General features: G+C 36.5%; 1 protein-coding gene across 1 annotated transcript in view; it reads left to right on the top strand.

Annotated features, from left to right (window-relative positions):
- The window catches only part of DNAH5 (dynein axonemal heavy chain 5), a 137452-nt gene that overhangs the window by 69567 nt on the left and 55428 nt on the right, over window positions 1-12457 (top strand). The window contains exons 42-49 of the mRNA XM_087736864.1: window positions 183-329; window positions 2121-2362; window positions 7421-7597; window positions 8088-8292; window positions 8783-8925; window positions 9686-9820; window positions 11448-11570; window positions 12203-12416. Coding sequence (XP_087592990.1) covers window positions 183-329; window positions 2121-2362; window positions 7421-7597; window positions 8088-8292; window positions 8783-8925; window positions 9686-9820; window positions 11448-11570; window positions 12203-12416 — 1386 coding nt within the window. The remainder of the gene's footprint in view (window positions 1-182; window positions 330-2120; window positions 2363-7420; window positions 7598-8087; window positions 8293-8782; window positions 8926-9685; window positions 9821-11447; window positions 11571-12202; window positions 12417-12457) is intronic.

Genomic DNA, 12457 nt, shown 5'->3' with positions numbered 1-12457 from the left:
ATGGCTCCAGTTAAGAAATATTGATGTATAGCAAGAGATAATTTTTCCGAGTAAATACACAACTTCTTATAATGGTGAATGCATATTAAACCATGCATTTGGGTATAATGATTTTGAATTTGTCAAATTTCTCTGACTGTTGAAAAGAAATACCAAAACTAACTGATGATCTGCCTTCATAGATTGTGGACAGCCACATCGTGAAATGAGAATGAATCCTAAAGCTATAACTGCTCCGCAAATGTTCGGTCGTCTTGATGTGGCAACAAATGATTGGACAGATGGAATATTTTCAACACTCTGGAGAAAAACTTTAAGAGCCAAGAAAGGTATAATGAAAACAAAATTTCCTCCAAAACAAGCTGCAGGGCATCTCTCTAAAGCACATTAGTAGGGTTTTTTTTTTTTTTTTTTACACTTACATGGAAGCATTGGAATATTGCTGCAAGAACTTCTGTCAATTGTATAGTCCTCTGTTCTAAACGCTTTGTGTTCAAACTGTGTAGAGTAACAATACTGTTTCACTGAATTTGCTGATCCCTCTCTTTCAAATGATAGGCCCTTGTATGGAAGAAAAGTGGAAGGTAAGAGTCAGTTCCCCCAGCGCTGGTATATGATAAAAAATTTTGGTGCTGTCAGGATTTCTACCTGGTCTCCAGCTGCCATGCCAGAAGGATGGGCATCTCCTTTGTGTCATACCTGCTAGCCCTGCACATACCATAGTCCATCCCAAATGGCACTAGATAATTCTATTTAGGCAACCAATTTCTACCTAAAATAATGCTGGTATATATACTTAGACTGCTATATTAACTAAAGGAGAGGCCTTGATGGTTTGATGCTAGATGGATTCTTCCTTGTTTTGTCTGAATATTAAGTGTGACCTTATCCTTAGGCCTTAAGGACTAAAGAAAAAAAAAAAAGAAAATCCTAACATTTGTTGCACTGTCAATTTTCATGCAAAAATTTTTAGTCTTTAAGGATACAAATAGAAAATACTTTTGGATTTAATTTTGTTGGTTTTGTTTCAAATCTAGAAATGTGGCACCCTTGAGAATGCAGCATAGCATTAACTGTTGATTTTTCTATTTTTTCCCTCAACATGAAATATAAATTAGCACACACATGACTTCCTCAGATTCACTGTTGCAGCGCTTCTGTAATGCCTCCTTATGAAGTGAACTCCAGACCATGTTATGCCTGAGATGCCTGCACTGTAGCTATGAAAAGCCTCTAAATATAAGACTATTTGCCTCAGAGGTGAGAAGGTTTCTCATCCGGAACCTTCTTGGTTCATACCTAGCAACACACTAAGCCACCTAGGCCTAGATAGTAAGGACTCACTCTGAAGGCAGATGAGAGCGGGACTGTCTCTGACTGAAAGGCTATCTAGCAATCCTCAGCAGGGCTGGCTGCCCCCTAAGGGAGGGGGAGCCAGAAGGCAAGGTGGGATCCCTTTCCAGCCAGGGCCTCTTGCTCAGTACCCAAGTGAGGTGAGCAGGACTGACCCAGATCCTCCTAGGAAACAGAGGCAGGCTTTAAGATACATTTCTGTTACTAAATGGAAAGAGCTGGAAAAACTTCAAAGGAAGCTGGATCACATTTACAAGGAGGAGAACTAATAACAAGGATCTTCCCCTAATGGACCTCTTTTACTTATGAAAGTGAGCATGTTATTGGAGAGAGTGATTTTTCAAGCAGTCCTTCCATTTAATCTCATGACATTTACACAAACTCTTTGGAAACAAATGAATGGTGGTTTAAAATAGATCTGTAATTTCTATCTTCTTTATGTTGTTTTATGTATGTTGAAATAAACCTAATTTATTACTGCGTTGAAGACTGGATCCTTAAAACTGTTTCAGACTATTACAAACATGACTTATGCTGATGACACTTTATATACTGAACAATGGATAATTATTATCAAGAGGTGACGAAATGAAGTACTTAATTGAAATTGAGCGATGGAAATGGTAATTGTATTAAAAGCTGAGATTTTAGCTGTGTGTGTGAATTCAGAATTAGTTCAAAATTTGTTTGCAGAGAGAAGAAACTGATCCTTGAAAGCAACTAGGACTTCCTCCATAGGCATTTTTATCCGTTATTTTGGATTATAGGTGACCACATCTGGATAGTTCTTGATGGTCCAGTTGATGCTATTTGGATTGAGAACCTTAATTCTGTTCTGGATGATAACAGAACTCTAACACTAGCAAATGGAGATCGGATACCTATGGCACCAAATTGCAAAATAGTCTTTGAACCTCATAATATTGATAACGCTTCTCCAGCAACAGTTTCAAGAAACGGGATGGTATTCATGAGCTCATCAGTTCTCAACTGGAGCCCTATCCTTGAGGTACGATAGCTAAGTGAGGTACAATAGTTTATGTATTGAAAGCTTTACTGGTTACTTATTCAACACTTTACTGTTGTTACTTTAGGACCTAATTTTGTGACTTTTGCTATGAAATAGCTTTTACACTCTATGAACTTACATGTCAGTATTTAATATAGCAATGTTTCTGGTAGTTTATACAAGAGTGAATAATGTATTTTTTTCAGAAACATAGTCAACATATTACACTTTAAAAACATGGATATTTCACTTTGGGACAAATCTGTAATTCAAGGTATTTTATACAATTGAAGAACAACTCGATTGTCAAAATACCAATTACCTGGCAGCCCCTAGTACAGCTTCAGACCAAGAAAGAAGAAAGAGCAAACAGGTTGATTCAGGAATCTAGAAATCCTCAAGAAAATATAAGTTCTCGTGATATTTCTTAAAATTAATTGCAGTTGGGATTTAGAACCAGAAATAAAGTCAATGCAGCCTCAAAGTGTACCATTTTTAAATTGATGTTCTTACCTGGTTAAGTTGTCTGTTACTGCTTCTAGAAGCAAAATGTCTGAAGAATCAAGCAATGGTTACTCTCTCTCTGGCATGGAATGAATCATTTAGAGAAACAGAACACATTATAGGTGTGTTTTGGAGGGAAGAACAGCATATAACATATTCAAATTTTGAAGTGATTTATAAAGTGAGTTTTTTCTTGTATATGTTATCTTCCATTTTCCAAAAACCAGGAAAAATAAATCCTTATCTTGACTGAATGCTGGTAATGATGTAGTGAATGATACATTTAGAGACTTGAGCACACTATGTTTTTTTTCATGTAGCAAGTATCTTGGTAAAGACGAAGTATGAGAGTTCCCAAGAATCTACGTAATGTTCCATAGTAATATCTTTCAACAAAACGTTCAGCATTTAATTCTAGTTTTCTTCCCTTTTGAGAAAACAATCGAGACAATAGCAGTAAAAAAAAAAAGTTGGTTTCTGATTATTTAAAGTTTATTCTTAAGCCCTATATTGCCTTAGAAATTTATCGGTGAATTAGGCTCCTCAGGATTAACACTTTTAAAAAATTTAAATTAAAAGAAATATTCATTTATTTTCTCTTTGTTTTTTTCTTGTCCAGTCAGTCTTACTGAGAATATTTTGTTGACGTTATTTTTCTTTGATGAAACATGGACTGTCTCATGAGTATCAAAAATTAAAACTTTCTTCTTTGTGGCTAAGACACCGATTCCTGTGATCATAGATAGAATTACTTTATCACTTTCTCTTGAAAACCAAGTTTAATATAGCTTTGTTCTGTATAACCCCACATTACGTTCCTTTATATGGGCTTTAAACTTTAAGCTAGGAATAATTTAGTCTTCCTGTTTCTGAAATTAGAACATCATCCAGGCCCTTCTAGAGTATTTACCCCCTGTTTGCGGACACAAAAGAACGAAACTTCACAGGTTACTATGAGCTGACAGACTGAATTTTACTGTCCTCCTTTCTAGAAAATATCACATTAACAAGTCTGTCTTAATAATTTTTAGAATGGATGTTTCACAGTCTCATTCACTCATTTCGTTTTCCAAATCAAAGAGAATATCTGTGGAAAATAGAACTAATGCTCATGTAGACAGTGCTGCTTAACTAGCCAGAGGAAAATACAGTTGGCTTCGTATTAACTTTCAGATGTTAGTAGTTGAGGAAGCTTTTTGTAATGATTACTCTGTATTATTCTCAGATTTCTCATTGTTTTAATCCATAAAGCTTCTCATGCTTGTAAGTCTTGTATAGCTTGCTTGTTTATAACCAGATTCCTTGTCCATAAATCCCTGATTTGTCTGGCAATGGAGAAAAAGTTGACATGCCACGGGGCATCGTCTGTGGCGCTGCCTAGAACAACTGTCCTTAGTGTATCAGAAGTTTCAGCACAGACTGAAATGAAGAGAGAGAGAGCACGCTGCTGTCCAAGGCCTGAGTGGCAGGCAGTGCCTGGTGCCTCTTCCTGGGGCTGGAGGCAGTGGAGCCTCCCTGGGGGAAGTGTGCCCTGGGCATGGAGTTGTCAGGTGAAGAAGCTGTGGGAAGAGGTGAGAAGACTTTTGTATGCCTTCAGGGAAGATAAACAGATCAGCAGGATCTTTGCAGAGACACTGCAGGCTCAAGATCCCTAGCCCTGTAATGGAAAGCAGAGTGAGTGAGAGACTGCATTCAAAGCTTTGGTGAACAGAAACTTGCAAGATGAGGAAGGATGTAAACTTGTGATTTCTGGCAAGAGAAGCAAGATTTCTTTCCACCTGCAGATCTGAAATGGCAGGTCAGGTATAATGCCCTGAGAATAGGTGAGGAGCAAAAAGATCCACAAGGAGAGGCAGCGGAACCCAGCTTAGACTTAACCAATTCAGAGGAAAAGGAGCGTGATTGTCATCAGAGACTCCTTCCTCTAATGGAGGCACCCATGTGCTGTGACTTGTTGCCTATGGAGGTTTGCTGTTTGTGAGGGACTAAGGGTTGCTGCAGAGGATTGTTACCATATTTCTCTAGTAGTGCCTAGAGCCTTTCCTCTTTAAAATGATATTAAATCATATGGAGCTGCCTGTTCCATCTCAGCTACTTAACAACACTTGAGAATCATTGCTAATTCATTTAATAGGTTTCTTTGCCAAGTCCAATATGTTTGCATTCTTATTAGGACAAAAAAGAAGCGTTTAATAAGTTTCCTAAGAATTTGGCTGTTTTTGAAGTTTTACCAATGGAAATCCATGCAGTCAACACAAGTGCCTTATGTATATTACTGCAAGGCTTTACTTCCCCCCCCCCCCCCCCAACCTAATATGGATACTTGGGAAAGTGTAAATTATGCATATAGGATAGTGGCTCCCATGAGATTCCACTTATGTTTTTCCTTTCTGTACTTATAGCACTGCATAGGGCCTACGATGCTAGATTCTCATACGTTTCAGTTTAAATCGAGCTATAGATTCAGCTGCAAAGACAGCAAAACCAAAGAAAACAAAGAAAAGCATTTTATTTTGCCTTATCAGTGATGAATTACCTCATCACTTTAAAGTGATATGCAGACTAAATTTAGTTGTGTTGAAGTAAGTGTTGCATGAAAGTAGTTTCACTTAATCCGTGACCACTTAATTTATTTTGGTGGTAACAACAGTCAAAAGGAAAACAAGTACATGGAGTGTTTTTTTTGTTGTGTTGGTTTTTTTTTCCTTTTTTGCTTTTGGATAACACAAAACAAATTATGTTAATTTCGGCCATGAAACACCCCTCCACCCCCCAAAAAAAACCCCTGGCTATAAAGTTGCAACCTGTAGTTCTTTATCATTTGAGCCAATACCGTTTATTTGTGTTTGGTTTGGTTTGGTTTTACTTCATAAATAAAATATCTTCATGGCTCTCGCAGTACATCTCCCTTTAAATCTATTTTGTAGTGCAGTATACTACATATTCCAGCAGATCAGGGTAGGTGTTGATCTCACATTGTTCACTAGAGGATTTCCTTACTTTTGTAATAGAAGTAAATGGGGTTTTCTTTCTTTAGTTCCTAATTCTCAGATGCTGCGTGAAACATAATATTTGTTGATATTTCAGAAGAACTTTGAAAAATAATTAAAACCAAATACGAATAGCTCAGGAAGTTCGTGTATGTATTTACACTTTTCATCCTTACAATTTATAAACAACTAACTATAGCAGCCTATTGGGATGCAATATCATGACATAAGCAATTTCCAAATTCAGTAAAATAGATCTCAAACTTTTCACATTGCTGTTCTTCTCTAACACACTTCTTAAACAGCTTTTGCAAAGTGATCAAAGGTATTTGATCCATTACTCATCAACCTCCTCCAAAGCAAAAACATTTTACCAACTTTTCTACTTACCCCTAATATTTTCTGAACAGCTGGTGAAGTTCCAGATATCTGTTTTAAGTAGTTCTGCCATTTAATCTTTAGCACTTTGTTTTCCACCTGTTTCTAGAAACTTTTTCATTTATCTACCTAGTTGTAATCAGTCCCAGAGATTATTTGCTTTGAGCAGTTTACTCAAAAGTTTCAAAAAGATCATGGAAGTGTAGAAAAGAATCACAGAAGCACAAAATAGTTGAGGTTGGAAGGGACCTCTGGAGATCATGTAGTTGAACACACCTCCCTCGAAGCAGAGTTGACTAGAGTAGGTTGCTCAGGACTGTGTCCTGTTGAGTTTTGAGATGGAGGCTCCAGAAGCTCACTGGGAAGCTTGTTCCAGTATTTGACCACCCTCACAACAACAACAAAAAGTTATTTCTTATGTTTAAATGGAATTTATTGAATTTCAATTTGTGCCAAATTTTAGTTTGAATTTTGGGGAAGAATCTGCAAGTGTTTTTGCTGATGAGCGTGTTTTATGTAGGAAATAAATTCATGGGAAGTAAATGAGAAGCATTCTGCCACACAGATGAGAGAAAGCTTCTGGGTGACTTAAAGAAGCAGGTTACTACTTTGAGCTAAAGGCATCAAAGAACAAATCCTGTTCTATGATCTTGAGAAACAGGTAGTTTTAGTTAGGTTTTGTTTATCCAGTATTACAGATACTGAGATACACAATAAAAATACTGCACATGCCAGCACCCATCCTCTCCTGAAATCCTTATTTTTTTTTTGTGCAACTGCCAGATGTTTCTGGTATACCCTGTATCACTCCTAGAAACTAACATTGTGCAGAATAAATGAGACTTGTGTTCAGTACATATGCCATTCTTTCTTTGCAGAATTGTGATACACCTTAAACAGCCATTGTGATTACAAAATATTTGAAAAGAATTATTTTTGTGCTGTTGAAAACTTTAAAGTGCTTTTTTTTCTTCAGTATCTATGTTTAACATCCAGTAGGAATTATGTATACTTGGGTGAAGTTTGACCTTCTGTTAGCCAAACCCTGCCCAACAGGCAGGGAATCTGAGCCCCCCAAAAAGAAATCAACTTTCCATGCTCACTGGACCATTTGAATTACTAGAGTTGAATTTACGGAGATTTGCATTGGGAACTAAATTTATTTTCTCACTGTGCTTTGTAACAGGGATTTTTGAAAAGACGTTCCTTCCAAGAAGCTGAAATTCTGCGTCAGCTGTATTCTTCATCATTCCCAGACTTATACCGCTTCAGCATTCAGTCTCTGCAATGCAAGACTGAGATGCTGGAAGCCTTTGTGATTATGCAGAGCATTAATATGCTCCAGGGCCTTATCCCAACTAAGGTAAAATAGTGTGAATTTTTTTATATTTACTTAATCTAATGGAGATAATTTTAAGTCATGAGGTTATGTAGGAAGGATATTTTTTGATGACTTGGGATATAAATGAAGATGCAGTTTAGTAAGGAATATCTTCTTTTTCTTTAGAAAATAATAGCTAGGATGTGCCCTCTTTCACATTTGGATTTGATGTTAAGCACTGACATGTAGCCTGCATCAGACAGCAGTTTTTCTTCATTTTTTGGGGGGTGGATTGTTATCAGATTATAAACTAGAACTTAAACAGATCAAATGCTGTAATGGATGATTGAAAGTGATATTTACAGGGTGCTTTTTTATATTTTGTGGCCTACTTCATATTGATTCAGTCTGTACATTGATGAAGATGTCTGTAAGTTTAAACATGACTGAAGGCTTTTAACCTGATGTTGCTAATGATTATCCAGTAGAAATTTTAGGCTATTGAAAATAAAAACCTAACTCAATCCTTCAGGAGCAAGGAGGGGAATTCACTCCAAAATACTTGGAAAGGCTATACGTCTTCTCTCTTATGTGGAGTATAGGAGCATTACTAGAAGTGGAAGACAGATGCAAAATGGAGCACTGGCTTCGAAACCATGCAACAATAAAACTTGATCTTCCCTGTATCCCAGAAGGCAGTGAAGATACCATGTTTGATTATTATGTGGCATCTGATGGTTAGTAACCCAGCTGGGTGGTATCGGGGAAAACTTAAAAATAATTTTAAAATTATGCTTCTGTTAGAGAATTAATTCAGAAGTTTTTTGTAGCTTACTTTCTTTTGTGTTTCTTAGCAAGTTTTATATTGCAGCTGTGCTTTACTGGTGACGTTGCATAAAGCTTCTTCCTTGTTTCCTGTGAGAAATCAGAATGTGGATATATTGCTACCGAAAGCTGCATGGACTTTGTGCTGATAAATTGTCTAGTGACTAAAAACAGATAAGCTTTGTCCTTGTCATAATTTATATAGGAAAGAAGAGTAAGCCTCTTAGTTCCAACTTGAGAGATTCTATGATTATATGATTCTATAATTTTGGTCTGAATTCACTGAGTGGGATTACCATATGTGAGACAGAGGCATTGACAGATGAGTCAAGTCAATGGAAAATAAAAGAAGTGACAATGCCTTGTATTTCTAAAACATTTACTTCATTTCTTTCTTATTAGGTAAATGGATGCACTGGAATACACGTGTTGAGGAGTATGTATATCCCAGTAGCAGCACTCCAGAGTATGGCTCGATTCTTGTGCCTAATGTTGACAATGTGAGAATGGATTTCCTTATTGAAACTGTCGCAAAACAGGGCAAGGTACTTTTTCTGTATTTCACATCTAAATAGTTCTAACAGTGCACACAATAAAGTTTTTGAATTAGAAGTGAAATATTATATTCTTCAAAAGGAAGAACTTAATTTTTTTTTAGTATAAAATGGTGATTCCAGGAGCTACATTCGTGTAAATATACTTGAACTCTTGAATACTCGCTGCTTCCAGACTTTTTTGTCTTCCCCTCACCCATCCTTTCTGCAGTGGAAATAACTGTAATTACAGCTGAGATTGGGACAGAACAGAAGCAATTTTTTTATGTAGATGTTGGAGAGGGGGCAGCACACCGGACAGCAGAGTGCCAGACTCCGCTGATATGAACTCTGCCCACATGGGGGAGTTACAGAGTTCAGGTACCTTTAGGTTATCCAACCCTTCTTCACCAAAAGTGTGTCAGGTAAGCAGCATATGGTAAATAACAGCAATTAAAATCTTTCAGATACGGAGGCTCTAGATGGTACATCCTTTTCCAAATAATCAACTCCTTTTACGAATAATCCATTCCTTTGTTAGTTAAGTCATGATGATTGACATGACCATTAACTGCAAATATTTTTAACTTGTGAGGCCTGCAAACGTCTATGAGATGTTAACTATTTTGCTTCCACGTGTCCCTTGTTGAGAGTTCACTTTACATAACTCTTCTAGTTTCATTTCAATTTAAAAGCTAAATGTGATTGCTGAGGCTTTGCCAAGACACCCAGTTCTTGTGTTTCATCTTATTTCAATGTTGTCTTTGTCTAGGCTGTCCTACTAATTGGTGAGCAAGGAACTGCAAAGACTGTTATCATCAAACGTTTTATGTCAAAATATAACCCTGAAAGCCACATGGCTAAGAGTTTGAATTTTTCATCTGCAACTACACCATTAATTTTCCAGGTATGGTGGTCATTCACTTTCTAATACAGTGTGACTGGATTCAGAGATTGTTTTGAGAATTTGCCAGGAGGATGCTTCTGAAAGTGTTTTATTTAATTGAAAATGAGTGTAGAAACAAAAAAAGACCTGCTCAAATGGACTAAGTGTCCTAACACGTGATTTAAAAGACTTCTGTAAAAACCGTGTTCCCTTCAACTTCTTTGGTAGTTATTGAGCTGTTCTTGGACTGTTACAATATCATGCGTGTTATTTTCTTCATCGCTTTTTTTTTTTTTTTTTGGTCCAATGTATCAGTTCTCACTAATTGGGTAGAGCTGTCAGTGACTTCCCTCAGATTTCACTAAAAGCCATGTTTAAAATAAGTGCTACCCAAAACAATCTGTCATAAAAAGTGTGCTGTCTGCAATTTAAATTTCAGTAAATTAAATTACTCATTAAAAAAGTAACACATGCAGTGCAGCTGCTCTAAATAGAACTATGAATACTTAAATCTGGAGCTGTACTGCCTGTCCAATTTTCTACTGAGCTACTTTGAATTATGTCAAGTTTCTTTAACCTGCTGGCAATATATATGGGAAATATTTTTAATGCGGTTTGGGATGCCAAGCCAAAGCACTGTCTGTGCTGTAAGCAGAAGTGCTATCTATAAGCTTGATGCATCATCTATCATCTGGCTCTATAGCATAGTAACATGTTTAATATACAAGTATGTAATTTTGGTCTTATTTGCCATAGTATTTTTCCTCCTATTGATTGCGCTATAGAAACAAAAAGTAGTGTAGGTACATCTTTTTTTATAAAATAGATGTCAGGTCTATTGATGAAAGATGATAGTCTGTTGATGATCAAGACATCTGAAAGAGATGTGAAAGTCTAACAGTCAAGTCTCTAATAACAGTCTAGACCAAAGCATTGTCTGTTACGACACAAGTGCTTTTAAATTACTCTGACTTTCTAAAATCTTGGTCTAACTGATGCCACTTGCGTAAGAAGGCTTTCCAGGCTCCTCTACAGGAGCCTAGGCACAATGTAAGAACGCAGATATTTAGATTTGCACTGAAGAATAACTATGCATGGTTAAGTGAGCTTTCACTTGGTATAGAATAAATAAAAACTGGACCTTAAGAATAATGGAGCAAAGGAAAGATGATGGAAAGAAAAGTAGTGGTAAGTGGTAAGTCTACTATTAAGCAAAGTTATTTCATCAAGTCTATTTATGTACGTGAATTTAATTATCACTGTATGCTTTTATGAAGTACATTGATGTCTGCTGGAAAGGTTCTTTCAGATTTGACAGATTATTAGTTTAATCTTTATTGCTAGTAACCATCAGTTTTGCTGATAAATGAAAAAAATGAAAGAAAAGTTTGAAATGGTTTCAAAATTATGAAACTGTTAGGCATGGTTGTCTACAATAGACATTTGTTATATCTGTTACCAACCTAATGCTGTATAGCATGAGAGCAGGCATTCTAGTTGAACTAGTGCAATTACCTCCAGCAGATGTGTTGTCTAAACCTTCCTTAGTAAAATTCTGTGTAACAAAACTGTCAGTATGTTTAAATGATTGAATCATGCATGAAAGGAAAGGCTCTTTGTAACTATGATAATAATTGCTTTTTAACAGCGTACAATAGAAAGTTATGTGGACAAGCGCATGGGTACAACTTATGGTCCGCCTGCAGGCAAAAAGATGACAGTCTTCATTGATGATGTGAATATGCCCATAATAAATGAGTGGGGAGATCAGGTTAGTTTGTAAAAGAGGAAAAAAGAAGGCAAAAAGTATTTTCTTTCTTTCCTTGCTGCACTGTAAAACTGTGCTACTGTCTGTGGGAGGTTTTCAACTGGTCAAACAGAAAAGCAGGGGGTTCATTTATGGCTAAGGAAAGGAATCTTGCATTCTTTTGTATGGTATTAATTCTATGTTTGCAGCTTGAAAAACGATGTTTCTGGTTGTTACACAGGGAAATTTCATCAAAATATTTGGTAACAGATGCAAAGTGTGAAGATGCATCAGCTTGGGCTTGATTAGAACAAACTGGAAATTTTGTGTTAAAAGGGAGAAGTATTCCAATACAGCAATATTGGAAGTCATGCAAAATTCAAGTGAGAATGAATTGAAGTATGAAGGATTAATTCTAAGCTAGGGATTCCCTTCTACTCCCAGGATTTTTGTCCATAGATACTACCAATGAAAAGGACAATCTAAATATGCTTATTCCTAACAGTGCATTTTTCTCCTGAAGCAAATAAGCAGCAGTTTGGGGTAGAAAATAATGGTATACTCTTTATTAAGTCTTTCAAGTACATAAGTGTGTTTTGTATTTCATTTAGTTGTGTGTATAATATTCTGTTATATAATACCTGGTTATTTTACAGGTCACTAATGAGATAGTTAGGCAGCTGATGGAACAGAATGGACTGTATAACCTGGAAAAGCCTGGTGAATTTACCAACATTGTGGACATTCAGTTTTTGGCTGCCATGATCCACCCTGGGGGAGGTCGCAATGACATTCCACAGCGGCTCAAGAGACAATTTTCTGTGTTCAACTGTACTCTGCCTTCTAATTCTTCCATTGACAAAATTTTTGGTAAAGGGAAACTAGCTTTGTATCCGTCCCATTTTGGAAAA

Source organism: Nipponia nippon, unplaced genomic scaffold, assembly GCF_047370975.1.
Source record: "Nipponia nippon isolate SJK-2023a ecotype South Korea unplaced genomic scaffold, ASM4737097v1 scaffold_1, whole genome shotgun sequence".
Taxonomy (NCBI): Eukaryota; Metazoa; Chordata; class Aves; order Pelecaniformes; family Threskiornithidae; genus Nipponia; species Nipponia nippon.
This window is presented reverse-complemented; position numbering and strand designations above follow the sequence as displayed.